Genomic DNA, 17,443 nt, shown 5'->3' on the forward strand with positions numbered 1-17,443 from the left:
ATTGCATGTAAAACTTACTTAAAAATTTGCAAATGCTTAAAATTACATGTAAACTTACTTAAAAAAGTGGATGCAAAAATGATGCACTATATTTTAATTTTTTTTAGTAAGTCCAGCGTATTATTTTTTTTGTGTGTGTGTGTGTGTGTGTGTGTGTGTGTAATTACTTCCATAGCATCAGAAAAATCTAATTATTTTCTGGTGAAATTAAGAATTCTGTACAAATATTTTGTAAATCAGTTGTAAAATATATGGTTTTTGAGGGGTTTTGGACACACTCAAGGCCACCAGCTTAAGGACCAGCTTAAACAAGCTACTTCCATCTTAAACCATCTAAGATCAACTTAACTAAGCTTCCAGGTTGGTCAAGCTGATTTTAACGGGTGGGTCAGCTAGTGGGCCTGACCAGCTAAAAAGTGTCGAGACCTCTCTAAAAATGATTTTGAGATAACGAGTCTGGTTTATATTACCATTGAAGTGACGTTCTTCATTTTATTTCCAGCAGGTGGCAATTCATCTACCCATATATTACTGTAGAGGGCGCAGTGTTACAACATAAGTGCCACCCTCCAGGCTGTATATTTCACAGTATTAATGAATAATTAAAATGCTAGTTTTATAATCAATAACACATACCATCAACAGACTCAATGTGTCTCTTTATTAGTGTACAACAATGCTTAAGAGTCATCTGCCTTTAAAAATTCATGAAAAATATGCAATTAATGAAATAAGACTCATGAAAAAAATATGTACATGTGTACCTGACCTTTACATGCTCATACTTTTTTTTTTACATTTAATTCACATTTTTGCATTTCTCAGAACAGACTTACAGCGCATTCAAAGTATACACACTTTGTGATGTTGGGATATGAACCCATGACCCTGGTGTTGGCACTAAACTGGCACTTCGCTGCTATGTCACATTTATAACATTGACATACTGTATTGCCTTCCTAAATTAGACACAATCTGACCATGTGTTACCAACAATGTCTTTAATCAAATGAGACTAACATCACATTTCGGGTACACATGTCTTTACTGTAAAATTACCTAAAACTGTATGAAAATATACCAGCGTGTCTTATCACCATGGAAATGTTTTTTGGACGCTAAGATGAAGTTAATCATCCTAAAAACAGTCATGCATGTTATTTGATCGTGTAATAAGTACATTTTATTTAAAAGCAACAATATACACACTAAAACATCAAACACATAACACACTATTGCTAAGATAGCAATATTTCTGTATCACATACATTATAGACTTTTTCCCAAACTAATAAAAATACAATATATTTGTTTAATACTATTACAACGCACTCATTCAACAAAAATTCTGGTTGACCCTGTGCGAATTATTACAGTACATATATACACAACCACACACATCTGGATCAGGCACACATCATAGAAGGAAACAACGACTGAACATAAACCATGACTGTAGCATGCACATATCAATTTAAACAATATCTGTATAAACTCTGACCTTTTTTATTTTTGACACATTGACTAACGTTATTCCTAAATAAATAAACAGCAGTGTCCCTGCATTTCTAATTGTTATGTCTGAACTAACCAAGCTAACTTTGAAAGGAAAAGTTAAAAACTGCATCTCAATTGGGGCACCCTAAAATCCAACAGGAGTGCAATGTCACTAACACTAAAAGACTATACTGGCTTTAAATGTATATTATGTTTTTAACAGGCTCAGTTAAAAGCTGACTAGACAGCTTTTATGTCTTAAGTTAGTGCTCATTATTGGTCTGGGTGCACCTCAAATTCATCTGAATACTGAAAACGCTAAATTCGTCACTTTTGCAGAAGATTCTCCATTTTTGGATTAATAAAGGAAAAGCCAGCAAAAGCGTTCTGGTCCATGGAATCGATCAGACCTTTTTCGCAGTGTGAAAGACGGGGTTTCTCGCTTAAAAATTCCCGGTCGAAGTTACTGCAGTCATTTGGAGCTTTCTGTAATTGGATCAGGAGAAAATTAGCGAACAAGCAAAATACAAATAAGATTCGATAAGAACAGAAGCCAGAGAAAAAACAACAACATACCACTTTTGGTTTGAAGGGAGGTTCGACCTCTCGGCTTTCCAGAGCAGACCAATTGACAGTCTTGAAAAAGAGGTGGGTTCGTATATTACCCACAACTCCTAAACGCCTTGATGAGTCACGCTCAAACAACTATACATAAACAGGGAGGAAAGAAAACAAAAAGATAAAATTACAAGTTTTGAATTTAAAATTTTTTATACTTCCATGGGCGTCCAAAAAAAAAAAATTTTTACTAGAGTACATGCCATTTTTTTGTATTCTGGTGCCTTTTTATTAAACAATTGCTTTTATAGCCTAAAAGCTTTGTTAAGCGATAGTGCAGCAGGTGAAAGTAATGAAAACTGAATTGGAGTTTAAATTATATGGACTATAAATGAGCCAAGTGAAATAAATTTGAGGAAGCGGTGTGGAAGTCAAGGCTGTAGCTGAAACGTGGTACAAAGTTTAATTTATTAGGGCATTACTCTACTGAAATGGATTTGACTGATACCGCTCCGACAAATTAACAGACATATGCGCTAAAATAGAGAAAAAGTGAGTGGGTCAAACATAGTTAAATGTGTGTGGCTGCTAGTTACCTTTTCTAACATGTCCCTCGCATCCACTGTGATCCAGCGAGGGTAATGAGGTGTATCCATTCGGATTGATTCAAAAAGCTCATCCTCATCATCACCGTGAAATGGCGACTGTCCAATCAGCATCTCGTATACCAACACACCGAATGACCACCAGTCTACCGAGAACGTATACTGCTGACCCAGCAAAATCTAAGATTTCCCACACAAAAACACATCAGGTACACTTTTAGAAAGGATGTGTTAATTTTTTACACATATTTTTGTGTTAAGCTTTTAACACATTATGTGTCATTTTGTGTTAAAAGTAACACAAAATGTGTTGTTTCAAATAATAACAGAGATGGGTGGATTCTGGGACAACGCATTTAATGTGTTGTACCAGAATCAACACTAATGTGTTGTTTTCAACACATCCGTTTTTAAGAGTGTAGGTAATGCCTCACAAATGAAACCAGGGCATTGTTGGTCAAAGTGTGAATCGACATCAGAGGTCGTTTTTTACCTCAGGAGCGATATAATCTGGAGTTCCGCAGAACGTAGTGGCCCGGTTGTCTCCGAACACATTCTCCTTGCACATTCCAAAATCAGCTATTTTTATGTGTCCGTCGCCATCTAACATAACATTATCCAGCTTAAGATCCCTGATGAGGGGTGAAAGCAAAAGTGTACGGTAAGTGATACACCACAAGAATGGTCTGAATTCTTTCAAAAATCGAATGAGGAAACGTAGTAATGGTTGTACCTGTAAATAATGCCTCTGGAATGAAGGAACTGCAGGCCACACACTATTTCAGCTCCGTAGAACCTGATAAGAGATTAAAACGTACAGATTATTTTATTTAAATATTATATTAAATGATATACCATGCATATGTGAGCGACATACGTTGCTCTGTACAGGTCAAAACGTCCTTTCTCTTGTATATGGAACATCAGATCTCCTCCATTCAGATACTCCATCACAAAGAACAAGTGCTCCTGTTAGAGATAAACATGCAGTGAATAACATTTAAAAAGTAAACACTTGCCATGACAAAGGCTGATTCAGTCCACAGCTAATCAAACAATAAATGTGCGTGACACTGCCTTTTAATGTGTGTCACTTTGTACCAGCATGTTTGTATTTAGACACCTGGTTAATGGAGGGCGTAGATAAGGCTGTGGTTGTTTTGTGGTATTAACACTTCTGACCACCTTCTACAGAACGTTATTTGTTTCTGTCCATTTGGTTAAAACAAAACCACACTAGTGCCATTTTATATAGTACTGAAAAATCTAAAAATAAGTTTGGTATTAGTACTGATGGTCATTCTGCAGGTGATGAAATCCGATCTGTTTGTAATAGTTTCCAGTATATGTTGCTAGAGAAATGACGTAAGCATTTGGCAAGAAATTTCCCCCTAATACACCTAAGATTAGCTGCTATTGTGGGAAGAGGAAAGCAAACTGAAGTGTTACGCAGGATTGTCTTTATACATGTGTTTCCTTGTAGGAGGCCAGGGTCTGGCGGTACCACTTTTAGCATAGCTTAGCACAATCCATTGAATCTGATTAGACCATTAGCATCACACTCAAAAATATCCAAAGAGTTTGGATATTTTTCCCATTTAAAACTTGACTCTTCTGTAGTTACATCGTGTACTAAGGCCGACAGAAAATTAAAAGTTGCGATTTTCTAGGCAGATATCGCTAGGAACTATACTTAAATGCAATGATATTACGCAGCAGCTGAAAATAGTCCCCTTAGTAACTTGCAATAGCAGGAGACTATTTTCGGGCACTGCGTAATATCATTGTGCCTCCTGCAGCCATGTTACAGCAACAAAATCCTTGATTATTAAGTCAGAATGAGAGTATAGTTCCTAGCCATATCTGCCTAGAAAATCTCATCTTTTAATTTTCTGTCGGTCTTAGTACACAATGTAACATTGTAAGAGTCATGTTTTAAATATTGAAGCTCTTTGGTTATTTTTTAGCGCAAAGCTAATGGTCTAATCAGATTTAATAGATTGTGCTAAGCTATGCTAAAAGTGGTACAGCCAGACCCGGAGATCGGCTGAATGGATTCCAAAACGGTAAAAATCAAATGTTTAACTCTAGGGGAGCTGGAAAAAGCATATTTTCAAAAAAAAGATGAGTGTCCCTTTAAATGTGCGCATGATGTACCTTGGTCTGAAAAGTGGAGTAGAGGTGTGTAAGGAACGGATTGTCCCAGGCGAGAGCCAACACTCGTTTTTCTATCATGGTGCACTCCACATCATCGTCAATCAACACTACGTCTTTCTTTAACGCCTTCACTGCAAACCATTCACCAGTGCCCTTTAACTCCGCCAACAACACCTGACGAAGAGAAAGATGTTTAACTACATACATAACTATTATATTGTGTGTATAATACTGATACTGATAAGTCTGATAAGATGTGTTACCTTGCCAAAGCTTCCCTTGCCCAGTACTTTATGAAAAATGAAATGCTCGGCAGTCATGCGTGGTTGGTGGGAGATTCGAGAAGGTGGGCGAGGACTTGAACCCTCCCAGAGAAGACCATAAGGAGCCCCATCTACAATATAACAATGCCTTCAAATTACAATTACATTTGTAATCACATTATCATCGTCATCATTGATTTCAAACACACTCACCATTAACATCTGGTCCTGGGCTTTTGTTAAAATCCTGGTACACTCCAATGTCCTGTGGGTTGGCTTCAGGGCGCTTTGTTGATTTCTATTGCAACACATTCATGTTCATTGTTGTTATGCTCATATATAATAATAACTCACACATATGTGTGAATAAACACGTCTACACACCTGACTGACTTGAGTTAGAGCCTCCGCCAACAGTTTTTGGTTAATGCCACACAAGTTGGCCACTTTAGTTTGACACTTATGATGGACATTCATGGAGCAGTCTTAAAGAAAAGGTGGTTGTATAAAGACAGCATACAGTCAGAGTCAAGACACTTTATTAACCAGGCAACCTGTTAAAAGCTTGTGCCACATGACAACAATATATGTGCAATCTGACACTGGCGCAAAAAAATCTTCATATTAGAGATTCAAACAGGTCCTAAAAATGATTTTGGACTCATTGGAGAGATGCATATTAAAGGGACAGTTCACCCAAAAATGAAAATTCTCTCACCATTTGTTAACTCTCATGTTGTTACAAACCCGCATCAATTTCTTTGTTCTGATGAACACAGAGGAAGATATTTTGAGAAATGTTTGTAACAAAACCATTTGTGGACCCAATTTACTTACATAGTAGGAAAAAAGTATACTATGTAAATAAATGGGATCCACAAACAGTTTGGTTACAAACATTTCTTAAAATATCTTCCTTTGTGTTCATCAGAACGAAGAAATTTATACAGGTTTGTAACAACATGAGAGTGAGTGAATGATGACAGAAATTGCAACTATCCCCTTAACAAACCAGATATATTAGGAACAAAGAGTCTCAACATTTAATCAAAAAATTATGCTAAATTGAATACAGTTACATAACCTATAACACAATATTTATGTATATTTACTATAACTGGATTCAAACAGTTAATTTTGCAAGCACAAACTCCGTATGCTTACCCTCACATTTGAGACCTTGTTTGACAAGACCCCACAGCAAGCTACCACAATGGTCACAAAAGGTGGGACTCATGTAATTGTGGTTTTTAAAGCGATGTGGCATGTCAATCTTAAACCGCTCCTTCTGAAACTGTGCACACAAAAAGAGTTTAACAATAAAATTATTTGTTACAAAATATTATTAAAATTCCTACACATAAATACAGTACATACCATGGTGTCTCGACTATTAGTTGCGGTGCCTGTGCACCTTCCAATAATTTTATCAATGCATTTCTTGTGAATGGCTGCATTGCATTCTGGAAGATAAAAATATTATTAAAGATATATTAAGATAATATTCATTTATATTTTTACACAATTTATTTAAGATACAGCAGTTAGCCTTTGAACAGCCTGAAGTCACTAATTTCCCTTTTTTAGAGGAACATGTTTGTATGTTTGTGATTGTGTGTGTGTGTGTGTGTGTGTGTGTGTGTGGAATGAGTATTTAGGAAGTTGCATACACTGTAAAATGTACTCACGTCGACACTTGTAACCTTGCTTATTGAGACCCCTGGGAAACAAATGACAATATTTTATATTAAGAGCTGTCATAAAATAAAAAATTTGATTTCTTAGAAAAATCTGATTCAATATAAACAAAGAAAAAAACCCACATAGATATGTGGAACCGTCCTAAACATATGAAAAAAAACAGATGTGTGTAGTGTAAACAAAGTCTTATATACAAACAATAAAGACTGACCAGACAAAATCTCTGCACACAGAGCAGAAGGTGGGCTGTCTGAAGAAGGTGGCAATAAACTCATGGTTTTTAATGCAATGAATCTTAGCCTGTTTAATAGCTCCACGACGACGATTAATAGTCGGTGCTTCTTCCTCAACCAATACTGACTGGCGACACTCTGTTGATGGGTGAGAAAGAGAGAGAGAAAGCAAAACTCGATTTCAAAACATTTAGGGTGTTGCATAATTTTTTACATATACAAAGCCTGCATTAGATGACAATTTCATAACGTGATTTAACACAAAAATTAAGAAAAATGGATATAACCAATGAAAAAAAAATACACACAGGAAGCAGCTGTTCTGACACGTCTACAAAGACATTCCAATGCACAGAAGCCTACAAGGGCCAAGAAATTATAGCTTCACACACCCGCACACAATACACAGATCAGATAAAAACAGCTCCTCCCACAGCTTACAGCTATTAGTTACTTTTAAGAAGTAGTTGTAATGTACATGGTGCTCAAGGGTCTAAATGAAATACATTTCACAAATTCATTTCCTTAATGATAAGATGCATCCGGTTGGACCAAATAAACCAGAGGTTTATAGCCTTGGGCTAGACTTTTAAAATGTCTTTTTTAAATATTTACACAGTAAACTTCTCTTGTGTTATTAAACTGTCACATTAAATGTGTGCTACAGTGAACAAAGGTGAAGCTGCCATATTGATTTTGATTTGCTGCAAAAGTAAATTTTGTAGAAGTGTCACAAACCCAAATAGCTCAATTCTATGTTTGGCTGGCACATGAGCTTTTAATATGCATTTCCTTGCACTAGAGAGGTTGTTAGGCGTTCAGAGGTTTAAAACTAGTGAGTTTGTTGTTCCCACTCCCTGGCATGCAGGAAATGGGCTTTAATGACATGCTCAGTTTAAAAAAGGTTGCGGTCATGACACTAGTCATCATTCAATCATTATGATTTTATGCGCATTTTGAAGTATCGCATCAAAAGTAAACACAAATAATGGGAGATGAACATTAAACCCAAGGGACTGACCGTCAAGCTGTTTCCACTGTTGTTGTCTTTACCATATATGGGGCTCAACGTCATCCCATAGAGCAACCTTTTTCACTTCAAGACCCCCTAGTTGCCCACACCAATATTTAAAGTAGGGGTGTGGCGGTACGATATTTAGTATCGCTATTAGACCGATATTGGCGTAAATGACCGGATTGAATATTGTAGAAGTCAAGGAGTACAATCCGATCCAATACCAACACAGATGTCTCATGGCAACTTGGGGTAAAACGCAACTCGTGGAGCAACATGAATTTGCACAAAGTTGCACTTTAAATTGTCCAAAGTTACACCTTAAATTTCATTTTGAATATTTGTGCTGACTAACTAAAAATGTTGCTACTAGTCTGTTTGAAACATTTAAATAAAAACGAAGCAGCAGTATTGCACAATGTTTCATTGAGTCTTGAATTTGCACAGTCATTTGTTGCACAGGAAAATGTTTGAGTAGCTCTGTTTAAGCTTTTTGTACAGCTAACAAATGTGTTATTTGAAGCTTTATTGATTTATTGGCGATAGAGATGGTATTGGATCGACAGATACTCAAGATTGTGGTATCAGACATGAAAAAGTGGTATCTGCCCAGCCCTAAGGCCTATTTAATTTTTTTCCACATTAAATTAAATAGAACTTGGAATGACTAGACAGATTTATATTAGCTACTAAAATGGCCAAAAAAAATAAGAAACATTTTAATTTTTGCTTGTTTTATCTTATTTTAATGCTTGTTTTGTCCATTTTTTTTTATAATTTTAAGTCATCTTTAGGCCCCCTTGGAAATCTGCCCCAGCCCCCTGGTTGGGAAGCACTGCCATAGAGTAAAACTGATTCTTTTTTGACCACCAATCAAGTGACTTGTCATAAATGGTTAAAAAACGAACAAATAAATAAATTCGTAAACTATTGCCCCGCCCCCCAATGCTATTGTGTTTCAACAATCTCACAGGCTGACGATCCCAAAATGGGGTATGACACTCAACAGTAGTGGGTGTGCAGGTTACAAGAAATTAACCCAGGGGTTATAAAATCCTGCTTCGAATGGTTTGCACCGCTTTTGCAGGTGCCGAACGTGTGCAGTGTGAAACGAAGCGGGGTTAGAATGCAACGACTTTATGCTTAGCAACCTACAGACAATGATAAACTGAAAAGCACGTGTCTCCTATCACAAGCTGTGTACAGAAAACACTTAAATTGAAGTAAAAAGGCTTAAAGGCATTACAGGAGGCTTATAAACGATTTATGTTGCGACCTGTTCAGTCAATGATGCGGAAGCACGAGACAAGCAAGGAGTTATTTAAAGCGATAGTGTGCTATTTTTATTCAGGCAGTTTGATATTGCTTTTTTATCCAATCATAACTGTTAACACTGTAAAAATGCTAATTTAGGAATTACGCCAGATTATTAATACTTAGGGTTATCTCTTAACCCCTGGTTAAGTATGAACAGTGTGAAACGTAAAACAGATAACACAGGATTCTGTTAGAATAACCCGGGGTTAACTATTTCCAGTGTGAAAAGCCCTTCTTGTGAGTGTGTGTTATTGTCTAACCTTTATTGTCGTCTTCCAAAAAGAACTGAACAGACATCATAACCTTCCCGGAAGGCTGCAAATCAACCTGAAAAAGTGAGAGGTTTAAAATGTGCAACAAGTGCAAACACAGACACAAAATCGAAAAAGAAACTATGTTATTGCACACCCAAAATTCTGCCTGTCCATTAGCTTTTTTGCATCGTTCTGCCAAAACAGACACGCCCACTGTGACTTCTGCTAAAGGTTCCTCTGCAGTCCTCATGAGTAGAACTTGTATGACGCGTCCCTCAAAAATATGTGCATCAAAATTGGACCGCCAGGCAGGAAACATGGTGGGCTTCTTCTGGATCAACGTTTTTCCTCGCTCTTAAAAGAGAATTATGAAGTTCTGAGGTTAGCAAGCATAATCTTAATACACATTTTATTGGAATTTTAACAACAGTGCTGTATTTTTAATGGACATGCACTTGAAACTCTTGTATCACACACAAACACACACACTTACCAGTGCTTAGTGCTTCCTTCATTTTGACGGCACAGAAAGGAGCCTCAGCCATTGCCGAAAACGTGCCAAGATCATAGGCGTTGAATGCAATCCTCAAGAAAGGGGCCATCTTAAAAATGGCTTATTTCTCAGACACAGCCTAAAATAAGACAGACAAAGAAATATTTACCTTAACTGATACGTTAGGTTTGGTAATGAAGTAAAATGTCAGCATTCCTGCATATTGTAATAAAGGCAAAGTAATCATAGTAGTTATGAAAAACTTTTATCACTTGTTATGATTTTTTGGTCACAACCAAAAAAATTTCCATTAACCGTCTAGCCATAAGGGTGTTTTTACACAAATGCCTTGTTTAAAGGTTCGTGGATCTGGTTTGTGTGTGTGTGTCTGTGTACATGCATAAAACAGAGGCACACTCCAATCGGTCCGTGCAGCATTAAAAACCTCCTGCCCACGACTTGCGGATAAAGCCGGATGTGGTTCTGGTGGTCTGACAGACTGCAATTAATTGTGTTTAATTATTTTAACGCCTTAATGATTAATGAATTAAAAGCATGAATTTACACGTTAACACTGCCAGCCCTAATATTTATATATAATATTTTTGTGTAATATTAAGCTACACTTGTCAAAATGACTCGTATTATTGGTCCAGGATGACCCTGTGTTATTACTCGTTTTGAGAGGTTCTTATCATTTTTTACTAAAACTTCAAACGAACCAAAATAAGAGACATATTTTCTCAGTCCACATGTAAGATTAGATTTACTGTATTAAAATAAATCGGGTTTCAAAAGGCAGCTATTGTTATTCATCAGACTATAACCATACCAACAAAATATATATCGTTGCATCCATACAAGAGACCCTTGTAAAAGTTACACAATGCACCATTAAAGGAATCATTTCAACTAATTTATGTGGATCGCAAAATGAAGCAAGTAAAACGAGAAAAATTGTATTTACACTGTCCTTGGTTTTGAAACCTCTAGATCAAATTTTAGTCCATTTTAGCTGTAAATAATTTGTTAGCTTTTCTATGAAGTAATATTTTGTAAATACTGTATTGGTGTTATACTTAATTTATTAAAGCAGGGGAGGTAAACTTGATGTGAAATATGAAAATAAAAGAAAAGCAAGTGTATTTTGTGATCATACATGGTATACAGTAGACTTCCTGTAGTGCAACTGGTTATGCATTGCATTAACAATGCAAAGGTCATGGGTTCATTCCCACAGAACATACATAAACATAATGACTATACCTTGAAAGCAAGTCGCTTTGGATAAAAGTGTCTGTGAGATGTTTTGACATGGTCTTGATTCAGTTCACTTAGGAAGTTATGTCAAAATTTATGTAAACCAGTCTGTAAAAATGACCTAGTTTCATTTTCATCTATACCCATACTACAAAATTAGTCATCACCACCTTATAACAAAAGATTGTTTCTGTCAATCACCATACCCATTACATCATCTAAATAAGTGTTTTATTATTGTGGAGTGGAATGTTTGCAATTTCCTAACATGAGCCAGATGAGGTTTACAGGTTAAGCTAGTAATTGAGTTCAAAATTGATCAGTCTTGTATAACATTAGTGCTCCACCCTACTGTTAAAGAACAAACAATATGACTAATGCTCTGCCAGCATTGTTAAAAGAATAACACAAACACACACATACAACACATATGTGCACATACTGGACTTTAAAGTGTATTACTACAGAGTATCTATTATCTAAGAATTAGAAAGAGAGGAAGAAAGAGAGATTTTCACACCCAGACAAACACACAGACACAGACGCACACACATATTTTCTCTGTGGTTCAATAATGAACACCGCTTGTCGCAACACGTCCAAAACCATTTAAACATGCCACAGCAACACATTTTCAAAAACCTAAATCTGTCCACACGTGTCTAAGTGTGCAAAAGCCACTGATTTAGTTGTTTGGAAGTATGTGCCAATAATATAAGCTTGCAGCACAGTGCAGAATCGATTTTGAAACGACCCATGACATGCCAGAGCTTCTCTGCAACATAATCACACATACACAAGGGAGGGATGTGTTAGGTATAGGCAGGTGTGGTTAACACAGGATCAATGTGCTTTTCTTAATATGTTCAGTATCAGTATATGTCACAAAAAGTTTGGAGGAGTTACAATTTTAGGGTTGTAAAAGGAAGGGTTGATGTGCCGCTATTGCATCACATGCATTACTATTACAATTCCTCAGTTAAGGTTTATATAAATGTCTACCTGTATTTCTTAAATTTCTATAGAACGTTTGGTCATCATATGCATACAGTTCAGTACATTGTCATTTATGACTTAAAGGGACACTCCACTTTTTTTGAAAATATGCTTATTTTCCAGCTCCCCTAGAGTTAAACATTTGATTTTTACCGTTTTGAAATCCATTTTGCTGATCTCCGGGTCTGGCAGTACCATTTTTAGCATAGCTTAGCATAATCTATTGAATTTGATTAGACCATTAACATTGCTGCAGCAGGCGCAATGATATTACACAGCGCCTGAAAATAGACCCCTGCTATTGAAAGTAACCAAGGGGACTATTTTCGGGCAGTGCGTAATATCACTACGCCTGCTGCAGCAATGTTCTTGATTATAATGCCTAAAAGAGAGTATAGTTCCTAACCATATCGACCTAGAAAATCGCAACTTGTAATTTTCCGTCGGCCTTAGTACACAATGTAACTACAGAAGAGTCAAGTTTTAAATAGGAAAAATATTGAAACTCTTTGGTTATTTTTTGCGCAATGCTGCTAATGATCTAATCAGATTCAATAGATTAAGCTAAGCTATGCTAAAAGTGGTACCGCCGGACATGGAGATCAGCTGAATGGATTTCATAACGGTAAAAATCTAATGTTTAACTACAGGGGAGCTGAAAAATGATCATATTTTCAAAAAACAAAGTGGAGTGTCCCTTTAAAAGACCAGACTTTTTACCTAGCATACATGAAATATGTATTGTAGGTACCAAAATATCAAATATACCTGTGAATGGACTCTCAAACAACAATCTAGCATATTTTGTCACTAGACTGACACAAGCTCAGTGACTCAATCTAAAAAATACTCAAGTGACTAGAATAAAACCATAGAGGGTGGTTTCCCGAACAGGATTTATGTTAATTCTGGACTAGAGTTTCATAAGGACATTTAAGAAGAAAGTTCAAGACGACGGTTTAGTGTTTAGCAAGACAATTAAAACTTTTAGTTAATTCTGGTGTCACGCCAGGAGCAACTAATGTGTCGTGTGTCTCCAAATCATATTCATACTGTAGCCGTAACATCAATCATGCCCAAAGTCACACAATGTATGTAATGTACAGGGCAGGAAGGAACTATCGACACCCCAGCACACTAAAAAGTGGCATAATGGCATGAACTGCTGAACCACAGCAGGATGTATGTCTCCATTGCATACAGTGATGACACCAGCCACAGACTAACGTAATGATTGATAGTTTATTCATTAAAAATTAAAACAGAACTGAAACCAAAAACCTGCTCTGTGTCACTTGTATATCCCAGTCTGACTGCAAACTACATCACATAACAATTGTATACCAATATCCTCAGTAAAGTCAACCACAGTTCATCTGTTTTTAGGTTATATAAGATCAATAATATTGATGTATACAGAAAAGTGCTGGTGGTATTTTAGACCCCCAATGACATCTGGGTCTATTTTAGGACTGTGAACCAGAAGCATTAACATACTAATAATACTGCTAACTTTAAGTACAGTAAAACGTCAACTGCCAATGAACACAGTATGTCTCAAAACGAAGTGAGCTGCCTATCTAGACAGAATTTTGGGAACCACGTTCTCATGCAGCATTTTGAGACATCACGAGCTGACCCATAAGACCCAATGGGTTTGGGTGGTATAACTCAGATGGATTTGAGACACACACCCATATGAACAAATACAGTAGTGTACTATAGTAAACTTTAAAATTCTGAGATGCTAGTGTTTTTGAACCTTAACATGGTAAATAAAATGTGTACTACAGCATTTACTACAATTTCCCATATAACTATAGCTAATACTATAGAATACTGTACTATACATTTAAGTGTAGTTATTGCTATAATAGTATACTTGTAGTTGTGTACTGTACATGTCACTATAGTGTTCCTGTAGGTCAATTGGCAGAGCATGACCCCTGGGAACACAAAACTACACCTTGAATGCACTGTAAGTCGCTTTGGATAAAAGCGTTTGCCAAATACATACACGAAACGTTACTTATTTAGGGTCCAGTAAGCAGCAGTCTAGCAGACAGTGTGAAGTGCAGTGTATACTGAAACTGCGGTTTGCACTACGCCCCTAATTTGATTATCACCATCTACAAGGTTTGCTAGCATCTTTAAGAAGCATACGGCAAAATAAACACTCGCAGCCCTCTAGCAACACTGTCTGAAACACCTCATGGTGTCAAATAACGTAAGTTAGCTACAGAATAAAACACAGCCCGCATCAATCGGAAAACCACAAGCAATAAACAAATATAAAAGCTCAAAACCGCCACATTTGCGTAGTTTTGCCACGTTTCGTCAACATGCGACCAAAAGATTTAAGAATCACCGGTTAAATACTTACTCTTTTGAAGAGAAAAACTTTCCTCAGAGCAGCTGGCTTTCTTCTGTGATTGTACCGTTTGAGGAAGTACCGCGCGCGCTCTTGGAGTTCAGAATAAAGTGGGGCGGAGTGACGTAGCACAGGTGCTGCTTTCTTCGCGCGACCCCTCTTCGAGTATGCTGAGGTGGCCATTTAATAACCCAGCGGAAAGGGCACACGCGGTTATACAAATTGTATTAGCCTTTTCTGTTTTTATGATTTTTTATTTTACATATTTCGTTGTGATCTGTTTGCCAAGGGAGCGCGTGGACACTGGGGGCGCGCCTAAGCTCAGACACTAAACCAGCGTTATTTAAACAACAGTGATGGGGTGCCTTGGATTTATAGGCTAACTTAGGTAGATAGTTTAAAGTGGTGTTGAGATGAAAACTAGACCCTATGTATAGGTTCCACATTGTGTTAGTGGATTATTATCTAAGCAACAAATACTATAAGGCATGCACCTTAATGTAGAGTGTTCCTTTGAGTATGTGCATGTGTTCTTGTCCTGCTTTCCTTTGGGTCCGCAGTGCTGTGGAGTGAGTGTCCTAGATTTAAGTGTGTGGGTGAGATTTAAAATAGGCAGGAAACAACAGCATGTTGCAGAGCCTACAGTATGTGTGTGTAGAAATCTGGTGGTTGTGAGGGGGCTGTAAGTTGCCCCTTGGCTGAATATAGTATCTGTGCGAGCAGACCTACATGTTTAAACAGTGCAAATTAAATATCACCTAATAGTTTGAATGTGTGATAAAAATGACAGACAATTTAACTGAGGGTATAGGGAAATTTAGCTGTATTTGAGCCAAGAGAAGTTTGGAGTGCTACAGTACATCAGTTTTGCCCCCAGCACACATTTACACAAAGACATTTACTTCGTAAACAGATGTAGGACAGATAAGTTATGTTTTATGTATCAGTTTCCAGTGGTTAAACAAAACAAAGCCACATTTCTTCCTCCCCTTACCGCAAACAGAACAATAGTGCATTTAAGTACTTTGTATAAGTTTATAGGAATTTAAGAGAAAATAAACTTACTGTAAATAAAACAGTATTGGAAAGTAAAACATTTTTTTTTAATATAGGGATCGGTTTATTTTACTTTGTATTAATAGTAAACTCAGTTTAGCAATGGTTCATATCAGTTGTATATACCAAGAACACACTGTTTAACAGTTTAGGCCAAGAAATTGAATGATATCAGCAACAATACCGACATTGATAACACTGTTTATCGTGTTAGACACAAGAAATTACGTGGGATTAAACAAATGTAATGCTTTTCATCTGTAGTAGGAAAATTAGGAATCTTTGCCCCTCCCTCCACCCCCCCCCTCTCTCTCTCTCTCTGCTGCAATGCAGAGGAACATAAGACACTTCAAAGACCCAAAAATGTCATGACAATGTCACTGTGACACTACCACAAACACATTTTCTGTGCCTCTATTCTCTAGATCTCAAATTATTCTTTGTAGTATAGAGGTACTGAAGACTCGTTGAGTTAAGGACATTTTAGCTGTCTGTATTTTGTTCAGCTTGAGAGAGTTGGAATAGTATATAGAGAAAGGAAAGGATGGATGGTATCAATTTGTAATATGTTTCACATTGAACTTTACATGCATCTAACTTGATCAACTAGACAGGTTTAAGTCATATGACTTTAAAACAACATGTTGTGAGCATTACCAATTCATACTGTTTATCCAGAAAAGCCATTCACTTCACCATGCTAATGCATATAAGAGGAGTCGACTTTTTTTGGTGTGCATCTCACTGGGAAATTTGGAGTGGGTTGGCCTACAAGCAGTCTAATTAGAGATGCTTTATTAACACTGATTATCTTAATATAATTAATTCACATGCACAGTGGAGTGCTTAAAAACAGTGCAGTTTGTGACTGTGCACAGGCAACAGTACATTAACATTTATAAATTTGGCAGTGACTTACAGTGCATTCACTCTTTATCAGTACAATCTTAACAATAAAATAAATCTTTTTGATTCTTCAAAGAAATATTCAATCTAAACAAGGACATCTATTATTTTGAACTCTTTTACAGAGCTTCTAAATATGCAAATAGATGCTCGAAAGGCACAAATAACAATTAAGATATTAAATGCGGGGTGCATGATCTCTGAAAGCCAATGTTGATATGTGAAATCACCTAAACAAACATGCCCCTGCACCAATATCTGGACTTCTTTTGGTAGACCCGCCCCACACATACACAACCCAGGCAACGATGTTGGTTAGTAGACACGCCCCTTACTGCTGATAGGCCCGACTCCCTTTTCCAAAGTATTTTTCAAAAATAATGCACCCCGCCTTTAAACAAAAGAACGTTTGGAAAATAATAAAGCCATTTGTTCTAAAGCAAAAGTGGTGCATGCCAGGTGCCAACTGACAACAAAATTAAACTAAGTTTTCAGAAGGTGACCCTAGACCACAAAACCTGCCAGGGTCAGTTTTTGAACGTTGAAAAATAATCTTTACATTTTGTTAGGATAGGACAATATATAGATACAACTATTTAAAAATCTGGAATCTGAGGGTGCAAAAAAATCAATATATTGAGAAAATCACCTTTAAAGTTGTCCAAATAAAGTCCGTTGCAACTGCATCCACTCATAAAAATAAAGTTTTGATATATTTACGATAGAAAATGTACATATAATGACTTTTTGCATAAAAAAAT

The 17,443-nt window shown here is 36.7% G+C and overlaps 1 protein-coding gene across 1 annotated transcript; it reads right to left on the minus strand.

The window, feature by feature from the left end:
- Positions 1–642: 642 nt before the first annotated feature.
- On the minus strand, positions 643–14,809 carry prkcda (protein kinase C, delta a). The gene is made up of 18 exons (XM_065264709.2): positions 14,733–14,809; positions 10,094–10,232; positions 9,755–9,954; positions 9,607–9,673; positions 6,993–7,152; positions 6,769–6,800; positions 6,458–6,543; positions 6,245–6,374; positions 5,465–5,565; positions 5,294–5,378; positions 5,081–5,211; positions 4,818–4,991; positions 3,538–3,629; positions 3,394–3,456; positions 3,154–3,292; positions 2,652–2,840; positions 2,074–2,202; positions 643–1,983 (listed from the first exon to the last, which is right to left on the minus strand). The coding sequence occupies exons 2-18, from the start codon at positions 10,200–10,202 to the stop codon at positions 1,825–1,827; spliced, it is 2,046 nt and encodes a 681-aa protein (XP_065120781.1). The 5' UTR covers positions 10,203–10,232; positions 14,733–14,809; the 3' UTR covers positions 643–1,824.
- Between the last annotated feature and the right edge of the window lie 2,634 nt (positions 14,810–17,443).

Source organism: Paramisgurnus dabryanus, chromosome 7, assembly GCF_030506205.2.
Source record: "Paramisgurnus dabryanus chromosome 7, PD_genome_1.1, whole genome shotgun sequence".
Taxonomy (NCBI): Eukaryota; Metazoa; Chordata; class Actinopteri; order Cypriniformes; family Cobitidae; genus Paramisgurnus; species Paramisgurnus dabryanus.